The sequence below is a fragment of the Saccoglossus kowalevskii genome, chromosome 6 (genome assembly GCF_978046115.1).
Source record: "Saccoglossus kowalevskii chromosome 6, keSacKowa6.1, whole genome shotgun sequence".
Classification (NCBI taxonomy): Eukaryota; Metazoa; Hemichordata; class Enteropneusta; family Harrimaniidae; genus Saccoglossus; species Saccoglossus kowalevskii.
In genome coordinates, this window is record NC_140646.1 from 18,903,094 (window position 1) to 18,928,085 (window position 24,992).

General features: G+C 37.4%; 3 protein-coding genes across 3 annotated transcripts; all 3 read left to right on the forward strand.

The window, feature by feature from the left end:
- Window positions 1-8,672: 8,672 nt before the first annotated feature.
- On the forward strand, window positions 8,673-24,302 carry LOC100378646 (glutathione synthetase-like). The gene is made up of 10 exons (XM_002730388.4): window positions 8,673-8,944; window positions 10,433-10,511; window positions 10,667-10,821; window positions 11,049-11,165; window positions 11,884-12,045; window positions 12,483-12,552; window positions 12,733-12,936; window positions 14,105-14,177; window positions 15,812-16,001; window positions 23,784-24,302. Exons 1-10 carry the CDS (start codon window positions 8,673-8,675, stop codon window positions 23,905-23,907), a joined length of 1,446 nt encoding a protein of 481 aa, XP_002730434.2. The 3' UTR covers window positions 23,908-24,302.
- LOC144355962 (uncharacterized) lies at window positions 16,640-21,749 on the forward strand. The gene is made up of 2 exons (XM_085499892.1): window positions 16,640-16,754; window positions 16,931-21,749. Exon 2 carries the CDS (start codon window positions 17,043-17,045, stop codon window positions 21,747-21,749), a length of 4,707 nt encoding a protein of 1,568 aa, XP_085356018.1. The 5' UTR covers window positions 16,640-16,754; window positions 16,931-17,042.
- LOC146741852 (uncharacterized) lies at window positions 21,775-23,697 on the forward strand. The gene is made up of 2 exons (XM_085500147.1): window positions 21,775-23,470; window positions 23,647-23,697. The coding sequence occupies exon 1, from the start codon at window positions 21,803-21,805 to the stop codon at window positions 23,138-23,140; it is 1,338 nt and encodes a 445-aa protein (XP_085356273.1). The 5' UTR covers window positions 21,775-21,802; the 3' UTR covers window positions 23,141-23,470; window positions 23,647-23,697.
- Window positions 24,303-24,992: the final 690 nt, after the last annotated feature.

Consider the following 24,992-nt stretch of genomic DNA (forward strand, 5'->3'; position numbering starts at 1 on the left):
CATGACCACTGAACCATTCAGCCCGGAGTTGGTTTGTGAATGTTCCAAGTCCAGCACATTTCAACTTTGTAGAAAGTTGTAAAGTCAAACTGTGTGGTATTTGTTAAATTTGACCAACTGACGGGGTATGCAGATTTGTGCTATTGTTCTGGCCATGTGCTTCAATGACCATTCACCCCTTCGTTTCTGACATGTGCTTTACCTAATCTTTTGTTCGCTTTCATTGAATGGCAACTCTGGTATTAGTTGATTGTATTTGTTTTAATTAAATTATTGTTAATTTTCTCAATATAATTTATTGTATTTTCATATCGTTTTAGGTTTGAAGTTCCTGTAATTAACCGTATCGCTCTCCTGTGTAATCGTGGTAAATAAACTCAGTACGGGAATTTGTTGTACCAGCTAATTACCTCTGGCATCCATACTTATTTATATCTTGGTCACACAATAATTCAGGATAGCGGCAGGATAATTGCAAACTATCAGTATTTACCGACATATCCATTTCCAATGAATACATTTTCTGAAAAAACAAATCATCAGAATCGCTTACTGTTTTTGGAATTTGTGACCCCAGAATAAGGATTGGTCTATGACATTGCATGTTTACTTACATCGACCAGCATAGTAGATGGATTAGGTAAGACATAAGGCACATTAGTTTAATAACATTTTCGCCGTTAATTCCGTGACCATGCGCCTCTTAAAGTAGTCCTATACTTGAGTGCCAGATTATTATAATCAAATACAACGGTATCATTCGTATTTAAATCGCCGAATAAAGCTAGAACATCTGTATCATGTGGACTAGTGACTGATGTGGCCATGTTTGTTTTATTCATGTCTGCAATTTAAATTAAGGCCACCTATGCGCGTGGAAAATATGAACAAAAATTAACAACCTTACGCTGACATGGAAATAGCACTAACATGCATGGCAACTCAAATGCATGTCACACCAAATCGCTAATGTGCGTTCACCTGGCGTTATTTCAAAGCTCATGCAAAATGTATGAATGAAATATACCGCACCTGATATATATATATGTATCATAGTAAATGTGTGTTTCATTACATATCATCTAGATCAACCAGTAGAATGACCACGATCCGTGGCTAATGACAACTAAGTAAATATCAACTGATGAAATATTGTAATAACAATTTACATTTTAGATGTGATTCCCGAAGTTGTACCTGTGGTTGCGACATTTAGTTTTCAACAATAGGATTTTGAAATAAACGACGAAAACCTAAATTCTGTTTTTAATTTGGAACTTTTCATTTTACTGATTTGATAGAGAGCCTTTTCGGTTATTTGCACGTTTTCAGTCAAATGCGAGAATTACAATTTAATTGGAGTGTTGTCAAATCTTTCCCACATGCAATTTACTTTCCCTTTACGATGTATTCAGCTTCTGTATTGAGCCATTACATGCCTTGTTGTACAACAACAAGAGGACAATGGTGCAATAAAAAGACCTGTCCATCATCATATGAGTGTTTTCAGTCTATTCAGTCCTGTGTCTGTCTGGCAGGTCAGCTGGTTGTTGTGATCATTGCTACCCTTGTTGCCACGGAAACTGTGGGCAATCACACCATTGTTTGAAAGATTTCTTGGTATGGCCATTGGAATTTGGTAGGTTGTGTGCGTTGAGCTCTATTACTTGAAATTGGTGGTTCTTTAATGGTAATCATCTATTTTAGCTCTGGCCTGCCAAACCAGGAAGGCTTGTAACATCTTGCAATTGAAATATCCTTAAAATTTCTGAAATCCACCAAGCTGTGGGTAATGAGTCATCATATTCACATTCAAGATTACACACTGGCAGAAGAATGATGTTGGCTGAGAATACAATGCCAAATCACTATCTTGAAAAATCTCTGTGCATCACAATCTGTAATGTTGGATCTTACTTCGTTGAACATCTGCTCGAGTTGTTTAAATCAGAACCAGATAGGAGCTAATCATACAATGAAGTACCTTTATACTTTATACCTTAACAGCATAGTCAGATATCACTCCAACATTGCTTAGTTGTTGTCGAATTAGTAATGATGGAACAAATACCACACAGCCAGTTGTCCCAACCAATTCATTATCAGGTACTTTCCTAGCATGACTCCAGGTAAGGTAATCTTCTATAGCTCACGAAGTGGTGGTTTCTTTTGAACACGTCACCTCAGCAGCATTCAGTATATTGTTATACAGGCGTCTTCCAGTGACATGCATCCCACGGTACCCAAACGTGATTCACAAATGTAATATAAACATATTCCAACCAGACTGGTGACTTGTTTATCTTCAAGTTGCTGAATAGTAGCACTTTGATTGTCTTCTGGTTTGGCAATCAGCCGTTCATCTGTTGTCCATACCTAGTCTAACAATAAATCATAGTTATGGAACTTTCACACTTTCAGTATATTTCACTTCAGTTTAGATAGTGTATGATTTATAGATTTCCCAGTTAGTCCTAATTTATTGACTGTTGATTGCCTATAGAAGTACTAACAACTGTGAACTTTCCTTGAGGTAGTTGCCAGTGTATCATTATTTGGATAAGTCTGCTGTTCTGTCATTTCATAATACTGACAAATATGATGGGACTAAAACTAATGCTGGGCGTACATCAACAATAAGTACAAGTGAGATAATTTGGTGGTGGAAGATTACTTGAATTATAGTACCTTGTAGCTCTTCATGAATTTGAAGACGAATCTTGTTTTTTCAGATCTAGATGAATATCTCTGTGAATCCGTGTCGTTGGCACCAGTATAACGACTATCTGTCTCGCCCAAAGTCATCTGTGATTGAAGTAACTGTTGAAACATCAACAAAACATCAACTGACATATACAGTCTAACTTGCAGGTGTGTCATGAATAACACATCGTCTTTACCATTTTCTTTATCTGCAATAGGTCAGTAGCTGCCAAGATAACTTATGTAACCTTTGACAGGCCGTGTCCTTTCTCCTAACTTTGTATGTTCATTTACTCCCAATACCTTTTGCATATGAGGGCTTGAGATACTGCATGTATTCCTTACATGTATGTGAGAAAGTGTCATTCATTTTCTACTCAGTTTTTGGTGGGAAGCAGTCCCATCAAGGTAGATAACTCTGCATGTATGTGTCAAATGTCCTTGGTAAGAAGAGGTTGACCACTACAATCAATTAATTCCAATTTATTTTCTTCATTTATATGCTGAGTTTAATAATCAACACATTTACTAGATTATTCACCTTTGGGAAACAGGTTGGACTGCACCCACTGTTGCAGACCTATCAAAAGCTGCAAGTGTCTCTTCACTTATATCCTGTTGGGCAGCAAGGCGTGACCTGTGAAGTGGTGTGAGTATTGTTGTTCGCAATAATACTAGTGTTTGCTGTATTGGCATGATAAATGGTTATTCTTTGTTGTTCCTGTAGCTGGTTCTGTATTGCTTTTCTTGTAAATACCACATGAGGTGAAAAAAAAGTGAGAATGATACGTTGGTCTGTCTGTATAGATGGAAGATCCAAATAAAACCAATCAAAATGAATGAACGTGTTGAGAAATACAATCAAGAATCATCCACATTGTTGCTTTTACTCCATTATGATATATTCAGTGACATGGAAATAAAGAATCTCTGTTCATGTCCATACAAATATGATACACTTTCAATATAAAGAATACATGGAACTCCATTAAATATTTTTGATTCGATCTGATAGGATATAATTATTATGAAAGAGTTTCCTTTGCACACTCGTAACCTTAACCCGCCTCCTACCCTCCAGCTCAAATTTAATTTTATACGCCCCTCTCAATGACATCTATATTTATCCAAACGTGGAAAATATCAAATTGATTTCGGATGTTTGGAATGAGGATTAGAGATATGTGTGGGGTGGAAATGGAACTCTTCTGTTCGATATGGAATGATAACACTGGAAGTGGTACTTATTCATTTGCTACTTCTCATAATCTTATTCCCACCACAGTCCTTTATTCTATTTCATTGCAGTTCCACATATGCATCTTGTATGCTGACAATTCGCTCGCTTTTGCCAACAACACATAAAATGTTCCCTGCAATATACATTAATCCATTCTAAAGAGTATTGAGACACGGCTGTGATGAAATCTCTGCGTCATGTAGACTGGTACGGCGATTATAATATTGACATTTGTAGTCCGCAAAATATGAATAATGACAACTATAAACTGTTACGCGCTTGTGATATAAGGTTTGATACACCGATCTTTCTTATGTACTCCAAATATACGTTTGTCGTGGCAAATGTACCAAGAAGTAACATTAGTCAAGTCATTTTAGCAAAAAAGGGGGGCCAACCTGTCACAAATTGCAACAGGAATAATTTCTTCACAGTGCTTTTCGGAAAGGTATCTAGATTGACATACTGAAAGTCTAGGAAAATCTAGGCTTCCGAAATATATCTAATTTGCATACATTCAAAATGGCCATTTTGCACTTTTTTACAACATGGAAATATAACTATTTGGATATATCTTTAATTCTAGATGAGGTATTTTAAAAATTCATGATGCAATGGTACTGCTTTGAGAGTATGAGAGTGCCAAATGTATTGAATGGTAGATGAAAATTAGCATAAATCCAATATGGCAATGGTACTGCTTTGAGAGTATGAGAGTGCCAAATGTGTTGATTGGTAGATGAAAATTAGCATAAATCCAATATGGCCGGATAATATAATTATTTAATGTAACTTTTCTTCCGGTTTCTCTTTAAGATGCCAGAATACAATTTAAAACGATTTAAATTCTAAATCGTACCATACAGAAAAAATGTAAATAAATGGTTTCCTGGGTAGACGGGAGCTTCATCTGCATAAATCCAACATGGCCGTCTAATTTAAAAGACAAACTAGAGGAAAGAAAAACCTTGGTTGGATCTACAAATCTGCTATACTATATACATAATATACCATTTAAGGATGCTGTACACGTTTTTGGTATTGATTTTCTAAACTGATATTTTCATATAAAATATTTACTGAACCACACAAAGCTATATATTGATGGAAAGCTTATTTCACACTGGATATGAAATCGACATTGGTATATCGTATTTTGCCCGGTTAGTACGATTGCTTGTTGTTCATATTGACGGATCACGTGACCTGTGTCGTTCACATCTACTGCATAATCACAGCCTGCCTTCCTTGAGCTCGTAGATTCAGCGTTAATCTGAGATCAACACACTCTTTGTACGGTAAGCAGCGGATTACACTCACTCCGTAACACTATTGTCGTTCTTGTTTAACGATAACAGATTATGTTCATCCCGGCTTGTCATCTTGTGTAAGATTGAACTGCCCCTGACCTTTACGCTGTTCATCAAACTCAAGCATGTCGTGGCTATCACTGTAAGTCATATGTTTATACATTTCGGTGAATATGTACACCCTACCTCCTATAATTCCAAATAAACAGGCGATGCACGTCACGGTGCGTCGTGCTGGACACCGGCCGACATAGCGACGTATACACGGCTTGTTCGTTACATCGTTTGGGGATATACAATTTACGAACGCCATAAAGTTCTATGATACAATCTTCGTTGTGCTGATGTCCCCTGATGTGAACAATTTGTATGGCTATGCTAAAAGCAAATGTGTTATGACACAGGGAGCCCGGAAACTATAATCGACTGGTATCTTGTGTATAAAACTAGACAAGCTGCAGCGATCCCACATTTTATGAACTGGAAAAAAAATTACGAAATAAAAGTCAAATTTAATTTATAAAAAAAGTAGCTTCGCGATAAGTGGCTTTCGCTGGGAGTGTCTTTCGAAGTGATTAGCTTTCGCAGTGAGTATGGCTTTGTTGCAGTAACTGGTACTTTCATCAGAGTTGAGAATTGAGAGTGTTATGTCATTAATAAAAATATCCATGGAATATTAATTAAAGAATTTATTATATAACCCTGACAATAGAAAATTATTATCTTTCCTCATTATAATGATAACATGTGACTTCATGTGGAAATCCTAATAAATGAGATTTAAACTCACAACTGGTGATTTAGCAATATTAGGGATTGTCGACTTGCCCATAGGGGCAAGGTTTTTTAAATTTTTTAAAATTTTCATGTATACCATAGGGTCCATAGTATATTTTGCTTACTGATTTGACTACACTGTGTACTTAGCAGTTTCCAGTCCAGTATACTGTGTTCTCCAGCATAAATAATTGAATTATTCAGAGTTCCATGTTGACTATGCCCCGGTTCGTTTACTTACTTATCAGTGTCTGACTGGTATATACAACATGCGACCTAGAAAACGTCAGAGAGCCCAGAACCAAAACAATCTGTCGCCGTCCACAACAGCAATATGATTTTACACACAGAAATTGCGAATCGCAATTGCATAGAAATGAACACTAAATACTTACCATGAAAATGTTGGAAACAAGAGCGTTAGGCAAAAGTGTTGCTGCCACGGCTTGTACGCGCTACGCGTACGTATTCTAAACCTCGTCTGAGCAAGATGCAACACCAATACAATACGAGTTCAGAGTCACCACAGCAATGCCCTTGGTACTGTTTTTTTTTCATTTCTGGCTACAGTGTTACTACTAATAACTTATTTCAGACAAGAAAGAAAATATTCATGTGTTATTTCTGGCATACTAACCTGAGCACTTTTGCCTACCGCTCTTGCTTCGGGTTACGTTCGCAAACAGGACATCCCGAAGGAGCGCTTTCATTACCAGTGTCACTACAAATCGCCACACTCCCAGGGACGGCCGCGCGTCAACGCGGACGCGCTTCATGATGAGAATAACGTGATTAGCAACCACTTTTAGTGAATAGCGCTCTCAACGTTGGAAATAGTATAGTAATAGAGGTATAGTTCATTCATAGTTCATTCGTTATTTACTGAATCTGTTTTGGTTCGTTTGTGGATCGTTTGAGGTTGTTTGGCTCTTTTGTCAATTTTGTCTGAAAGCCATTTTAAAAATGAAAAAAAATAGGTATATTAGTTTGGTTTAAAGTATAGTATAGTGTTACCGCGTGACAAACTTAATAATAATATCTTAACATGGATACGGTATCAATAAAAATAAACACTATAACATATTCATTCGGTTCTTGACATGTATGATGACTATGAACTTGACCGATATAGATAACCTTGAAAGGAGTTCCTACTAGCCAGGAATTATTATTGATAATAATCCTCACAACAAATCTTTATATCAAAGTTTTCAACAAGTTACTTGAGTCTGTTCACGGCTCACACTGACGAATGATTTAGCTGATCTATTCAGTAAACGCATAATGTTATGAGTTTGACCAGATCATAAAAACACCTTCTTGACATATGTCAATTTGTAGAACAAGATTGCAGCTATTACCCATATACACATTGTGAGTTCAGCTTGAGTCAGTCTGCATATCTAGTTTTTTGAAAGCATCTATTGTTTCAATTTAATTATTTATTCCATATTTATTGAATGATTCCATTTTCATTTTAAGAATGGTGTATCGTATTTTTAGCTCCACTGTCGACTTTGTCGAGCGGAGCTTATCATATGAGTGATTGTCCGTCGGCATCCGTGTCAACTTTTTCGACTTATTCTTGAAAACTACAAGCCTGAATGGTTTGATACTTGGTGTATATGTACATTGGGTAGACCTCTCTTAGATCTGTTCATTTCATGGTGATATCTTCAATTCTCCAATTTTGATGAATATTTTTGAAATTTTTGGTAAAAAAAGATATTTATAATTTCTTGTTAAAAACCACAAGTCTGATTGCTTTGATATTACATATATAGGTACTACATGTGGACCTCACTCAGATTCTTTTCAGTTCGTGATGATATCTTCGATTATCTAATTTTGTCATTTTTGGTGAAAAGTGATATTTTCGAATTCTTGTTGAAAACACCAAGTCCGATTGCTTTGATACTATAAATATTGTTCATTTTCTAATGATATCTCCAGTTGCTTAATTGAAATGTGCATTGATAATAGCGGAGCTATCTCAGCCGACACGCTGCTTGTTACGGTATTGCACTTGGTATTTGCATCCTACCATATTAGGAATGAGAATTCCAAATATGGAACGATTACGCGCGTAAGCGCCCTCTAATAATAAAAACAACCCCCAGAGTTTGCCCTGACCCCAGACAAGTTCGCTAAATCTGTTCTAAACTTTTTGGATTTCGGCATTCCCATGATGTATCCTTGGAAGGAAAAGATGTATAATAATAAGGTTATTACGAGGATATCCCAAAGTATGCAGTCAGACTACGCCGTCGCTGCCAGATAAAACACTAGTTTTTGATTGCGTAATGCGGCATGTTAATATACCGTCCTACTTCAATTACATATACATGAGCAGATATTGTAACTTTAGTAATTGAAAATATGTGTTTGGATAATTAGACCTCTGGTTAAACGTTGTTTGGTTTCGAAGTGATTTTTTGCATTTGCGACTTAGCAACTATTTGTTTCTCCATGTGGCAACAATGGTCTGTCGTTCTACTGAGCTGTCATTAAAATTACAACCAACGCCCCTCACATATTATCCTAATGCCTCTGTAATGTCACAATGTAATTACGAAATATCATTTTATTGCTCAGATTGATACCACTCCCCGCTGTTTTGCATGGTCACGCCAGTCAATATGATGGAGCCGTGTATCTCATTGCCATTGGAGAAATCACTCCTAGATGACGTAGTCGCTCAGAGTAAAGACTTTGCTAATGTACATGGAATAGTAATGAGAAGACGAGAGACACCTCTCTCATCAGATGTTGTATGTTTCACGCCACATACCCTAGTGCCATCTCCTGTGCCAAAGAAATTATTTTATCAATCCGTGGATGTACAAAATGACTTCCATTTATTGATGCATGGTATCAGTCGTGACTACCAATTTCTCAAGTCAGTGCTATCCAGGTAAATACACCATTCATATAAGTTCCGCCCTCTACGACGAAGTGTTCCCATGGCGTAAATTGCATGATTCGTAATCGCCCAACAATGCATGATAATGATTTCACTTCTACACAAATAAGTGTCATAGTTTTCACCCACCTACGTCATGACACCACAGAAGCGCTTCGTATACATTCACGTGTAATAATCTGTGCTCTCAACTTTTTTATCACGTGTGTTGTTATACTTGATATGTGACGATTTATTAAAACGGCAATGTACTGAAGAGGGAAAGAAATAATAGATCATCGTCTTACTGATACCAACTGTACACCCCCTCAGCAATTATACTTATACGACTATTCCTGTAAATCAATCGACGTCTCTCGATTTTATAAGTGTAGACTGTAACCGCCACAGCTGTATTCATATAAATGTAAACATTCGTATTCACATGTTACCTTTGATACATTTCGGACACTTCCATCATGAATACCTGACATAAAATAAATGTCGGTTTTAATGATACACTGGTAAATGCACGTTGAGTGGCAATTCTACCATTTATGAAGTATATATATATATATATATATATATATATATATTGAGGGGTTTCATGATTTTCGAAAAAAAAAACCTCCTGAAAAGCTTCCGTAATCATGGTACATCGGAATTATATTTCGTATGAAACGAGTAATACTGTGAACATAAACAGAGCGTTAAAAACTGAAAATATTGTCACAATTGTAAAGGAGTAAGGAGTCGGGTGTGTATTGTTCGCTGTGTGGTCGGGTTATCGGGAGTGGGATTCTTCGAGTCGGGGAAACTCACTTAGCAGCGGAGGTACAGTGATCGTTGATGTACACCCATTCAAATAGAATCATGTACAGAGACAGGAAACACACCAATATTTGAAGGTTGCTTGAAGGTTTTTAGTATATAATCTCACCAAGCTAGTTTTTCCCTACTAAAATCACTACGGGAAATCACAAAACTGTGGGTGTAGGCTCTTGGCAGTCAGAGAGGTGTCTCTTCCTGGCAGCCAGATAGGTGTCTCCCCTTTTGCTTAGTAACCAGTTGTCGCCTTATATCAGCAGACAGACATTTCTTCACAAAAAAGAGCCGTTGACACTTTCCCAGTTTTTCCATAGAGTGCGAATATAGGTCACAGCTTGGGTAATAAAGTCACAGCTTGCCCAGTAATAAAATTTCAAGAATGTATGAAACATCTCCAAACAAGTGTAATTCTAATTTAGTAAGTCAAATTGAAATAAGTATAGATTTTATCATTTGTGTGTTAACAGGAACCCACAAATGATTTGGAATGTATTTTAGCTTTGTGACAATATGCTATGTGTCAACATTGAATGTGAAATACAACGAATTACGTTCCTTTTCTAGACATATACATGAAGATGTTTTGTTTTCATTTGACTGTATAAAAACACAATGGTTGCGGCAATGCTATACACACAATATTAACTTGTTTGTTTGTTTGTTTATTTACAGTTCAATGCAACATGATGAGTTCCAGAAGAAACTGTTTGACATTTACGAAGAGGTTTATATCAATAATATACCATGTCAGGTATGCCGCATAGGAAATTATTCTGATAAATTCATTCTAATCATAAATTACGTTAATTCACTGCATTCAATGATGTGTGACACATGCAAGTGATCTTTACAGCAATGTACTCTACTTTTCACATACAGTTGGTTTCTTATGTTCTTTCAATGCAGCCCATTATGTTAGGAATGCTACGATGTGACTATATGTTTGATTGCTCTGGTGGAAGGGACATATCAACAGACAAAATACAACTGAAACAAGTTGAAGTAAATACCATTGCCAGTGGTTTGGCAGGACTTGGAACCCAGTGTACTCGTCTTCATAGGTGTGTGTCACTCAGTGCTAAGTATTCTAGCCAATGTTACATGGCAATTATGAAGGCGAATTATTAATTATTAATTAATTATGAACAATAGCAAACCCATTGGCTACCACAATTCGTGCCCACTGAGGGGATAAGAACCCCCAAACCCACACTAGCATGGGGATGTAATCGCCACCAGACTGCTTTAAATGTCACAATTAAATACCCTAATTATTTTGTTGTTTTAGGTTTAATCTGGAAAATCTCGGAAAATCGGAAATTGCAAGTAGTTTACCAGAAAGTAAAGCCGTGGGTAAAATGGCTGAAGGTTTTGTCGAAGCTTGGAAACTGTATGGCAACAACAAGTAAGTTTGTACTTATATTTGCATGACATCATACACACAATATCATGTACAAGCTGGTATTAACGATGCACTTCTATTGTACAAAAGACGAACAGTACCTGTAGATATCTAATATCAAACATGACTTTGCAGGTAAATTCAGTACCCACTAGACTAACCGCCCTGTTTGGCCAGTTTTAAGAAGGCACCCTCAGAGACTAGACTAAGGGTGCGCGAATAACGCATACATGGCCACATGGTATATCGTCTACCCAATTATCTATTTTAGAGGAATGAACAGGATTTATTTGTAATGCGTTAATTCTAATAATTCATATTCTTAAATTTTCCAGTACTTTAAATATGGGTCCAGCTTTATGACACTCATAGGGAATTGGTCTGTGCTTCAGTTATGATTTGTCGATGCTGCCCTAATTCTACCACTCAAAATACCACAAAAAATCCCTTATATACTGTGTAATGTATGTCTAATGTTAATTTTCCATTTGTTGTGATCCATCATCTATGCGCTTTCCCGTTGTCTTTGGCGCCTCTACATCATGTAAATCGTTTGATTTACAGGTATTTTGTACAGGGAACGAGCGTTTATTTGATCGTCACAGCTAATAACACTGCCTAACTGTTTATATGATAAGTTTTCTGTAGTGGTGTATTCTAGGCGATACGAAATATATGTTATATTATATATGCTTTATTTATTTTGTTGATTTATCTTCAGAGCCGCCATCTTGTTTCTCATTGAAGAACTGTCGTGGAATATCATGGACCAAAGATGGTTGGAATATGAAATTCGAAATCTCGATAAATCTATTCCGATTATAAGAAGATTGTTCAAAGACGTCGTTGAAAGAGCTAAAATAGAAGACAATAAACTTATCTTGTGAGCACTGGTTTAAGTAAATTTGAGTTGCCAAAGTGGCGTGCACATTCCAATGTGATCAGCAAATCACCGCCTGATCCAATGCGTAATATAATACTTTTGTGACACTACTATAACGTCGACTATACCTGCGATTATTACATCAACTGTCACACCATATATATATTTCGGTTTACGCATGTCCATTTGGTCACTTTAAGTCCGCATTCATTGGACGCTTTTTGGAATCGTCTTTATCTTAGGGCGTTGACGCTTGTTGCGTACAAGTACTGAGGCGCTTTTGCAGTGGTTGTCAGTTTTCGTACGTTTCGTTTTTATATATGTTCGTAAATTCCCTGCATTTCTATGACAACCAATATTGTAATGGGATTACCTAATCATATGATTGTCAGATGTATTATTAAATCCACTTTGTTTGTTTGTTTTCAATTCAACAGAGATAACTACGAAATAGCAATAGTGTATTATAGGTATGGGTATTCACCTGAACACTACCCAACAGAAAAGGTATGGCACATGTACCTTAATTTCATGTTTAGATTGTTTCCGGGATTGTCGCAGATGATAGCGTCAATCAAAACAGAATCACATATACTGAGTCTAATACTAACGTATTGTTATATATTTACCAAAATTAATGAAAACTGACAATTGTTCGAATTGTGCTGTGATTTGTTCTTATCATAGGAGTGGGAAGCACGTCTCATGGTTGAGAAATCCCAGACTATCAAATGTCCACCCATAAGTTATCACTTAGCGGGTTCCAAGAAGATTCAACAGGAATTACCTAGAGCTGGCGCCGTTGAGAGATTTCAAAAATATTTCCCAGATGGAGAGGTCACCGTTAAGCGAATTAGAAACACATTTGCTGGACTTTATACACTCGACATGGTAAGATAAACATATTCCTTATCCCCAGCTATTGCTAGTTTTTTGTACACTTGATATTGTAAAAGAAAATGACATTTTCATCATATCACCCATTTCCACACTGTCAACCACCAACAATATATGCTTGATATTTATACGTATTGAGAAACAAAACTATTGGTGTATATAATTAAAACTTGATATATTAGTATCTTACATATGCATAATATTCTAGCAATCTATCCCTACTATTGGAAATAAGTGAAGTAAATTATATGTTTCACGGAGATAAGAGTTACGTAACAATCACAAATATTTGAAATATTTCACGAAGCTCCAAACTTTATATTTCGAAGCATATTCATATGGGCCAAGGCCATATGCAGATTTGTCGATCCAAAGAGACAAATCTGTATTTCGACCGAGGCTGGGGCCAATATTTGTATTATTATACCGAATAAAATTTGTTTTGTAAAAGACGGCATTTAAAGATCTCTCCTGCCCAAGTTTCGAATGACTACATCCAGAATGTTCTCAATTTACAAGTTGCGGTTGAAGCACACTTTCCAATGGTTCGTATGGATTTATATTCCATAAACCCTTCCAAAATTACTGTCACATTTAAGATTTTAGTAATTATCAACTGGCTACGGACGACTATCTGGCACCAATAAACATTAACGGTGAATCATCATTTTTTCAAAATCTATATTAACGCCTACGCAAGCAAAGAAGCATAATACGACGTCTTTGACCGCCAAATGCGCAAAGCTGATTGAGCTATGAGATATAATGATATAAAATGCCTCGTCAATAAAAAGATGCAATAATTATGTTTTAGGAATTGTAAAAAAACAAATACAAGCAATATATATTCACATTTTGACCTTCATCAGCTGTCAATCATACAGGTCATTGGTACAGATTTTATCGTACTATATGACCTATGTATATGTGTAAACCCGTATACGATTAGTGATTTTCGATTAATGACGAGTCAGTGCTTCTAATCTTTTATATGATTAAAATAGTAATTATTACCTCACACTTTGTGAGATCGCTGTAAATAGGAATCGAAATTACAGCCACCTTATATGAACATGATGAAACATGAAATTTGAAGTCACACCTCAGCAAATGCGTCTCGCCACGCCATGCCCCACTGTTTATTATTTCTATATTATTTCAGAATGATGAAGGGTCAGAAACTGCTCTCAAGAACCCAAACATATATGTATTGAAACCACAACGAGAAGGTGGAGGTAAACATATTCAATGCACTTAAATATTACTTTATGTTAATTTATAATAACTAAGGCAACTATGGTGACGACGTCATGTGACTTTATCCCACCAATTACATGATGATGCTCTCCAATTTTTTTCAGAAAATGATTATGACTGATATATGGCGATTGTGACATGTGGAGCAGAATGTGCTCACTCATTTTGAAACGCATGCCATCACTTCATGTATACCATGGATTCGTGTATGTTTAACTCCGCTTTCATCGAAGACCATACCTATCGTCGTTCGTCCGTCGTACATTGTCCGTCAACTTCAAACGACTACTTTTCCAAAACCGTCAGCCTATTCATACCACACCTCTCTGAGATGGTGCTCTGTCAGATTTGTTCATTTCATGACATCACATGTAAACCTCTATTTTTTAGAATTATTTTTGCATTTATGGTTAGAAAATGATTTTTTTCTAAAACCGCTTGTCAGATTGCTTTGAAATCAGGCATGAATGTTGTTGACATGGATTACACTCAGACTTATTGTTTTCGTGGCACCATACGCAAGTGTCTATTTTTAGGGCATTTTGAAACATTTTTTGCTCATTTTTCAACTTCTTCTCCGAAACCACCTGCCGCATTGCTTTGAAATTCATAATGTAGACACATGGACTAGTTCTCACTCAAGTTTGTTCATTTGGTAAAGATATCTCCATTTTTGTGGAAGTTTTTTTTTGTTATATTTATTTCTTAAATCTCCCATATGTTATATATGGGCTATGTATAATGCATGGACTCCAGCAGACAACTTTATCAGTTGGAAGCTAGAATTTCTCAGTACATATTGTCTTTGAAAATGAAATAGATGGGCCAATGTTTTCCAGAAATGCTCGAGCTCATACGTTTATACGTTTTGCTTCTTTTATATACTGAGATATATGTGATATGTGATACTGAGCAGTGAGGGTGGGTGGGGCTAAAACACTTCCCCAGAATATTCAAGGCTGAGTCAGGGTCATCTCAAGGGCCCAGGTCAGGAGGTCACCCCTTAGTCGAAATTTTCCAAGGAAAGGTCAAGGTCGTCTCAGAGGGGATGTTCTACACGGATGAATTTCCATTCACTTTTTTGAAATTCTCTAATTCCCAATAACAATGTCATTCTTAATTCAGTCACATCGTCTGTAATTCAGTAACCAAATAATGCAAAAATATATTCTGGTAATAGTGACAACTTCATCTTTCAGCTTCAATTTCCTGTACACCCACATCGTCAATTATACATGTCCATGCATTACATACACAAATACGTTTCCTCTTATGGGATATGCCCTTCCAGTGACCATTGCGACAACTATCATAGATTCCACTTTTCCCATCCATCTAGTAACTGCCACTGCCCCCTGCACATGTCAATTACAGTGGAGCCCTACCAACTGCAAGGTCGCTTGTTATCTTACTAATTTGACTATGTATTGTGAGCGACTTGTTGATGGTATGTCAGGCATCTGTTTTGTGTTATTGGATTTGTAACCTTTCGTTTAACTGTGGATTTGGACAGGTTTATGTAGTCACTAGCTAATGGGAAATGTGTTAGATATATGCTTAATACACCATTGACATGCAATTGCAAATATATCTTCTTATCTTCTATGAATAGGTAATAACTTATTTGGCGAGGACATTAAGACCAAGCTGGAACAGATCGGTGAAGACAAAAGCCGAGCTGGATACATCTTGATGGACAAAATTGAACCACTTGTAGTTACTAACTATACAGTGCAAAGTGAGAAGGACGTTGAAATCCGAAAAATGGTCAGCGAAATTGGAATATTTGGTGCAATTATCAGGTAAGAAATGTGTGATGTGAATTGAAGTATTAAACATTATTATATATCTGTCACCGTAACGCCATAAGTTTCAGCGTGCCGTAATTTCGGGGGTATTTCGATCTTACCATATAAGCAAATGCGAATTCCAAATATGGAATGATTACGCATGTAAGCGCCCTCTAATAATAAAAACAAACATGGCTGCCACCAGAGATTGACCGGACTCCATGCAAAGGAGTTCGCTGATTCTGTTCTAAACTTTTTGGATTTCAGCATTCCCATATGTATTCTTGGAAGGCAAAGATGTATAATAATTACGTTATTTACGAGGATACCCCAAAGTATGCACTCAGACAGTACGCCGTCGCATCGATCTCCGCTGCGTGTCGGTCGATACTCCCGCTGTACTGCATACTTTGGGGTATTCTCGTAATAACCTCATATTAACACATAGTCACATCGTATTACTTTGGTAGAAAAGTCTGATCAGAGTTTGAATATCATGCTATAAAAATGAATAGTTGTATTACAATATCACGAAACATTTGTTATGGCTTGTGACTAAAAAATATTCTAACTGATACTAAAAGAGTAAATTATCCAATCACTAAATAAATGGTGTTGCTACCGTCGTATGGTAAATCTAGGAATTCCTCTACAGCGCCCTCTATTGCAATTGTTTGTTTGTTATGCACTGGAGTAGAAATGCCGTCAACGTAAATATGGCAGCCATTTAAAGACCGGGCTCCATCAGTTTGCCCCGAAATCTAGGTGAATACTTAATTTAAATGTATTTTCTAGTAGCGATAGAAATGATTAATATCTATTGGTGCCGACATTACAATTGTGTTTGATTCTTTGTATTTTATGGATTTGTATTTGATGATTCAAAATGTGCATGTTCATTACGACGTTGCTCAAGTTTTATATGTACTTTTGTACTGTAGTTTACCTGGATGGTATAGACAGCAAAAATAAAGTTCGTGAAGACTACGAAATTACAGCTATTATCATTCTGAGTAAAGAATTAAGGGTAGCGCCCGCAACAGTAAACTAGAAATGTCCGAGGACACAGAAGTTCAGCTTGAAGGTCAATCTCCAGTCGATGAAGACAGAGATCAAGCAGCAAGTGTCAATGGGACGCGAACGCGGACTTTAACACTGAAAGGTAAGGAGCTCAGATTCAACATTCTTAGAAGAGATTTGAAAGCAAAGAAATCTGAACTTAGTAAAGCCAAAAGAAATGCCATTATGCAAAAAGGATTTGAAGATACCCGAGCACTTAAACAAAAGCTGTTAGTTGCACAGATAGCATGGCAAGACATAAGTGAACTTTATGATGAACTTGCTGAATTGTTGGAAAAGCAGGAAGAAATTGCTGCATTCACAAAACAGAAACAACAAGATATTTTGGAATGGCATAAATTTGAGGATGACATCAAAGTAGAAATTCAACATCGTATTGATATGGAAATGCTAAACCCTGAATCAATCAAATCAAGTTCACAGAAAACTAAAATTAGTAGCCATTGCAACCGTACAACTTCCAGTGTCAGGTCAATGAAACTGGAACTTAAGAAACAGGAAGCTGCATTGAGAGTACAGCTAGCGTTTGCACAAAAGGAAAAACAGCTAGAAAGAGAGGAGCTAGAACATAGAAGGAGGATTGAAGAATTAAAGTTACATAAGAAACTTGCTGAAAATCAGGCACAGCAAGAAGTGATATATGAAGTAGACAGATCTGATGAAGGAAGTCAGAATTTGAGTGGCATACTGCCAGCCAATAAGGATGAAGATATGTACAGATTTTTAAATTCACAACCAGAGATGGATGAACAACACTCACAATCAAATAATACAGAAGCACAAAGGGCTATGCAAACTACTAGTTGTACAGCCAGCAGTGTTGATTACAGCCATGTTCCTTCAGTACACGATCAGAACTGTGCATTAATTTTGTCACCAAAAATGGAAGCAAAGGTAAACAAGAAAGTAGAAAACAAGGATGCCAGGGCCAAGGTGAGCAGTGTTCCAAACCCACTTGCGAATGAAGTCACTGATGCTATGAAACAGTTGGTGGACTCATTTAGGCTTCCTCAAGTCAAATTAGAAATTTTCAGTGGAAACCCACTCCAGTTTCCCTCATGGGAGTCCTCTTTCAAGTCTCTGATTGAGTCAAAGGCCCCCTCAGTGGTTGAAAGATTAAATTTGTTGAGCCAACATCTGTCTGGTGAGCCCAAAGCAATGGTTAATAGTTACCTCTTGCTCCAAACTGAAGAGGCATTTGTACAAGCCAAAGCTGAGTTGAAGGACAGGTATGGTAACAATACAGTGATTGCCAAGGCATTCATAGATAAGCTTGCATCATCACCAAGGATCCAACCACGTGACTCCATTGGACTCCGAAGATTTTCTGATATGTTAAATGAAGTTGTTGCAGCAAAGCGAACAATACATGATCTTGGTGTCTTGGATTACCCACAAGAAAATGCAAAGCTGGTAGCTAAAATTCCAACTTATATAGAAAACCAATGGAGACGTATTACACATGCCAGTGTTAGCAGTGGATGTTTTCCAACCTTTGAGCGGTTTGCATTATTTGTGAAAGAAAAGGCAAAAGAAGCAAACATACCTGCTTTTGAACCTGAAGTGAAAGACTGGAAGGAATCTTCTGTTTTCAATAGAGAAAGCAAAAACACCAGCAGGGGAGGGAACCAAGTGAAAGCTAGAACATTTACCACAAATGTAATCAGTGGTAATGAAGATCTGAAGTGCCCTTTTTGCAAAGAACAGCACCATATTGATGACTGTGACAAACTGATGAATCTTCACAGAAGAGAACGGAAGCAATTCTTCAAGACAGAAGGTCTGTGCTATGCTTGTGGGATGACTAAAGAACACAATGGGAGAGCATGTACATCCAGAGTTGATTGTAAGAAATGTTCAAAAAAACATTTGACAGCTCTCCACTATGATGAAAACCGTACTACCAGTGTAAGTCATTGCATTTCTGTATGTAACAGAGAAGGACAGACAACTGACAACTCCATGATTGTACCTGTATGGGTACGAAGCAAAGTTAATCCCAACAGAGAAATCTTACAATATTGTGTTCTAGATCCACAGAGCAATACCTGTTTCATCTCAAAAGAACTTCAGAAACAACTTAGAATCATAGGGCATGATACTGAACTGACACTGTCAACAATGCAAATGAATGGTGCAGTTGTTTCAGCTAAGAGGATAAGGGATTTAGAGATTCTTAGTTACGACAGAAAAGTTGTAATACCAGTGCCAACATCCTACACCAGAGACCATGTTCCAGCAGAGAGACACCAAATCCCAAGTTCAGAGGTGGCAATGAAGTGGAACCATCTACAAAGAATTGCTGATAAGATACCTCCAATCATGCCTCAAGTTAAGGTTGGAATATTAATAGGTAACAATGTTCCATCGGCTGTAAGACCTAGAGATATCATAGCTGGCGATGAAGATCATCCATATGGCCAAAGGTCTCTACTAGGATGGGGAATAGTTGGAACAATTTGTTCAAATTCAGAAAACAATGTTGTGTCAAACCGCATTGTGACCACAGAAACAAATGCAGCGAGTCAGCTTACAGCCATGCCTGCAAATAAGCCGAAATTAGTTAACAGATTGGTAGTTCAGTCAACCTCAAAGGAAATAGTGAGTACACAACAGGTTCAACAGATGTTTGAACAGGACTTTATTGAACATAAACACAAACAAGATTCTCTGTCAGTTAATGATCATAAGTTCATCAGGTGCCTCTCTGACAATATCATCAAGAGAGAGGATGGTCACTATGAGATGCCCCTTCCACTGAAGTACAATAATCTTCGACTTCCAAACAACAAACCATTAGCTGTAAAAAGAACATTACAACTCAAAAGACGATTGCAAAGAAATCAGAAATACAAGAAAGATTACTTCACATTTATGGAAGATATCCTAACCAACTGTGCTGAAGAAGTTCCTGAAGATCAACAGAATGTAGATGGCAGGGTGAATTATGTACCACATACAGGTGTGTATCACCCCAAAAAACCTGATAAGATCCGTGTGGTTTTTGATTGCTCTGCAAGATATGAGGGCATATCTCTTAATGACTGTCTCCTCCAAGGACCTGATCTTACCAATGGTCTAGTTGGGGTCTTAAGTCGCTTCAGAAAAGAAGAGGTGGCAGTGATGGCGGACATCCAGGGTATGTTCCACCAGTTTCATGTCACTCCAAATGATAGGGATCTGTTACGCTTCTTATGGTGGAAAGATGGTGACTTGGACAAGGAATTGTCTGAGTACAGAATGACTGTACACTTATTTGGTGCAGCCAGTTCACCAGGATGTGCCAACTTTGGTCTGAAGAGAGCAGCAGATGATGGAGAGGAGGAATTTGGTGAAGAAGCAGCTAGTTTTATCAGAGATGACTTTTATGTAGACGATGGGTTAAAGTCAGTTTCAGATGTAAGCAAAGCCATCACCCTTGTTAACAATAGTATTGATATTTGTGCTAAAGCTGGGTTGAAACTGCACAAGTGGATCTCAAACAAGAGAGAAGTGCTGGATGCAATACCTCCTGAAGCTCGTGCGTCGAGTTTGATGGAAGTAAACCTTCAAACAGACCTCTTACCTGTAGAAAGAGCATTAGGAGTGACATGGGTCGTGGAGGGTGACTTTTTCCAATTTAGAATATTATTGCGCGACTTACCACTTACTCGCAGAGGTATTCTTGCTACCATCTGCTCAGTGTATGATCCTTTAGGTTTTGCAGCCCCAGTAATCCTAACTGGAAAGATCATCTTGCAAGAATTATGTAGAAATAATGTTGATTGGGATGATCCCATCACTGAAGACCTCAGAATGAAATGGATACAGTGGAGAACTGACATTCTTGAGTTACAGAGTTTGAAGGTAAACCGTTGCTATAAACCTAACAACTTTGGTGAAGTCAAGAGAATAGAGCTTCATTACTTCTCTGATGCCAGTGAAACAGGTTATGGACAGAGCACATATTTGAGACAAATCAACCAGGATGATGAAGTATACTGTTCTTTCGTCATAGGAAAGGCCAGAGTCACACCACTCAACAAACAAATCACCATCCCTCGCCTTGAGCTGACAGCAGCAGTTTTATCTGCAAGAATGAGTCACTACATCACCACAGCACTACAGTTTAAAGATGTGAAAGAGTATTTTTGGGTAGATAGTAAAGTTGTTCTTGGATACATAAATAATGAATCCAAACGTTTTCACACCTATGTCGCCAACAGGGTCCAGCAGATACGAGAGTTGACTTCTCCAGATGCATGGAAGTATGTTAACACTGCCTCAAACCCAAGTGATGACGCTAGCAGAGGGATAACTGCCAGGCAACTTATCGAAGATTCTAACTGGTTAACTGGACCAGATTTTCTATGGAATGATAAGTCCCTATCTGCAACAGAATTTCGATATGAGTGTACCAGTGACACAGAAGAAGAGATGAGGAGAGAAATGAAGAGAACTTCCACGGTATTGAAGACTAATTCACTCACAGCTTGTTCAGATGGTCAATTGATCAACCGCTTTGATCAGTACTCATCATGGAACGCATCTAAACGAGCAGCCGCTAATTGTCTACGTCTTAAGGCAAAAATGTTGAGAGCCACCAAAACCATAAATAGAAAGTTAGATCTCACAGATGTCATGTCAGAAACTAATACACCCTTAACTGTACAGGATCTCGCAGAAGGTGAAATGCCATAATACGAGAGGTCCAAAGTAGAGCCTTTCAGAAAGAAATACAGATACTGAAGGAAATGAAGCTAGTGGGTAACCCACAATCTAGAAACCAACTAAAGGCACGAAATATACAGTTCAGAAAATCCAGCACTATATATAAACTGAATCCATTCATAGATGACCAGGGTTTGCTGAGAGTTGGAGGTAGAATACAGAAATCCTGCCAGCTTTTTGAAATTAAACATCCAGTCATCTTACCCAAGAATATTCACATAACAACACTAATAGTGCGACACTTCCATGAACAAATCAATCATATGGGAAGAGGCTGTACTCACAACTACATCCGACAGCATGGATATTGGATCATCAGTGGCTCATATACAGTGTCTAAATTGATCAATCAGTGTGTCACATGTAGGAAGTTCAGAAGAGCACCCCAAACTCAGAAAATGGGAGACCTTCCAAGTGACCGCATAAAGGAAGCCCCACCATTCACATATTCAGGTGTAGATCTTTTTGGACCATTCTTAATCAAGGAGAGGAGGAGCCAGTTGAAGAGATATGGTGTAGTTTTTGTGTGCATGGCATCCAAGGCAATTCATCTGGAGACTGTCAACTCTCTAGATACCAATTCTTTCATCAATGCGGTGAGAAGATTTGTTAGCATCCGTGGACCTATTAGGCAGCTGAGAGCAGATTGTGGCACTAACATCGTTGGAACACACAATGAAATGATTAAGGGCCTGAAAGAGATTGATCAGAAGAAAATGGCTGATTTCTTGATAGGTCAGAGGTGTGATTGGATTGAGTTTAAATTCAATGTTCCCAGCAGTAGTCACATGGGAGGAATTTGGGAGAGACAAATAAGGACTGTTCGAAGTGTTCTGGAACCCCTCATCTATCAGGCAGGTCCACAGCTGGATGATGAGTCCTTTCGCACATTTATGGCCGAAGTGCAGAACATCGTAAATTCAAGACCAATTACTCTCAATCAGCTGAGTGAATCCGATTCTCCAGAACCTCTGACACCAAACCATTTGTTAACGATGAAGACCAGAATACTTCTTCCCCCACCAGGCAACTTCCAGAAGGCTGATATGTACTCAACACGTAGATGGAGAAGAGTACAGCACTTAACCAATGAATTTTGGAACCGATGGAGAAAAGAATTTCTGCATACGCTACAGCAAAGGCCAAAGTGGACCACATCACAGTACAATCTGAAATTGGGTGACATAGTCATTATCAAGGAAGATAATGTACCACGTAACTTCTGGCGTCTTGGCAGAGTGACAGCAGTGTATCCTGGGAAAGATGGTTTGGTACGCAAAGTACAGCTTACTACTGCCAGTTCCATAGTGGACAGACCAATCCACAAGCTTGTACTGCTCCTTGCTGTTGATGAAGACTAATTGGGACTATGAATAACATTGAGTACAGTTAAATTGTTACCTTTATTGTTGATGTTATTTTGTGAACTCTTACTTGAATTTCAAGAGCAATTATTATTATAGACATAGTTTGATATAGATATTAGAAAGTTTGGCATGAGTGCAAATGTACGATAAATTACCCATTTGCAGAGAGGAGTGTTGCTACCGTCGTACGGTAAATCTAGGAATTCCTCTACAGCGCCCTCTATTGCAATTGTTTGTTTGTTATGCACTGGAGTAGAAATGCCGTCAACGTAAATATGGCAGCCATTTAAAGACCGGGCTCCATCAGTTTGCCCCGAAATCTAGGTGAATACTTAATTTAAATGTATTTTCTAGTAGCGATAGAAATGATTAATATCTATTGGTGCCGACATTACAATTGTGTTTGATTCTTTGTATTTTATGGATTTGTATTTGATGATTCAAAATGTGCATGTTCATTACGACGTTGCTCAAGTTTTATATGTACTTTTGTACTGTAGTTTACCTGGATGGTATAGACAGCAAAAATAAAGTTCGTGAAGACTACGAAATTACAGCTATTATCATTCTGAGTAAAGAATTAAGGGTAGCGCCCGCAACAAATGGATTGTTAACTCACGTTGTTTTTATTTTTCAGTAATGGTGAAAATGTACCCTTCAATTCTACATGCGGCCATATTTTAAGAACTAAGACAGTATCGTCCAATGAGGGAAGTTTTGCTGGCGGGAGTGCTGTTATAGATAGTCCATTTCTTGTGTAGTTGTAGTTGTAGTGTAGTTGTCGTTACTTTTTAATGGCCTAAGCTTTAATTTAACATTAAAAAAAAAGTAAAGTGAAACATTTACAAGACTTCGCTGCTGTATGCATTCCGATCCATAGTCATGTTGAATAATCTTAAAGCGGGAGGGTCGTCACAAAGCGACGATAGCAACACACGCTAACAATGCAAAGGCTCATGGATAGACGCTTGTTTGTAAACAATGACACGCTATGGCCATCTTGCGCATGCGCAGATGACGACTCCCCCGCTTTAACATATTTTTCCTTGTCCATTTTCTGTGTTTTTCTACTAGTAATATCAGATTGTATATAATGTTTATACTTTGCTAACCAATCATGATCTATGATTGCATTATTTTCATATACAACTTTTAATCAGAACGCCAAATAGAATACTCGTTCCACATTGTTTGCAATAAAATCATATGTAATCGAATGTCTCCCGTTTTTGTTTGCAATTGAAAGTTTGCAAAGTTGGTTGATATGATTGTTTATAAAAAAAAAGTAGTATATATTCAAAGTTCATGAAAACAACTCAAACAACTGCCAACAAAACTAGAAATATTTCATTGGAAGACGGAAAGCGACTCAAAGTATGGAAAGCAGTTTGAATCAACTATAAAGTATTTTCCCAATGTGACAAGGGTTGCTTCCAAAAGTATGTTCTATCAAGCTTTGTAAAACGGTTTGATATGATTACAACAAGGTCATGAAGGTTACTTTAAATGATCAGTGTTGTTTGAAAAATCGGCAAAAGAATTTAGAATCACACAACCAACCGACTTTGTAAACTTTCCTGTCTTTCAAAGCAATGTTCATAGTTTGATTTACTTTAAATATTTATTTTCTACATGTGTCTTCAGGCATACCTTCTCTTTTCTAGATTGACCCACCCTGCTTACAGTCTTGACCTCTGTTGTTCAGGAATTTGTAGTCTTTGTGAACCACTTTACGAATTTCCACACGTCTCTCCCACAATTTTCCTACCTACCAAACCTATTTTCCAAACATTGTAGACAAATTTGTAGTTTTTTTTTCAAATAAAGTGTCGAACCTTTATACAAC

Coding starts and splice junctions, on each gene's coding strand:
- LOC100378646 (XM_002730388.4), top strand. CDS start 8,673: ATGGAGCCGTGTATCTCATTGCCATTGGAGAAATCACTCCTAGATGAC. Junction 10,512..10,666: donor TCAATAATATACCATGTCAG/GTATGCCGCATA, acceptor CTTTCAATGCAG/CCCATTATGTTAGGAATGCT. Junction 11,166..11,883: donor AAACTGTATGGCAACAACAA/GTAAGTTTGTAC, acceptor ATTTATCTTCAG/AGCCGCCATCTTGTTTCTCA.
- LOC146741852 (XM_085500147.1), top strand. CDS start 21,803: ATGAAGCTAGTGGGTAACCCACAATCTAGAAACCAACTAAAGGCACGA.
- LOC144355962 (XM_085499892.1), top strand. CDS start 17,043: ATGTCCGAGGACACAGAAGTTCAGCTTGAAGGTCAATCTCCAGTCGAT.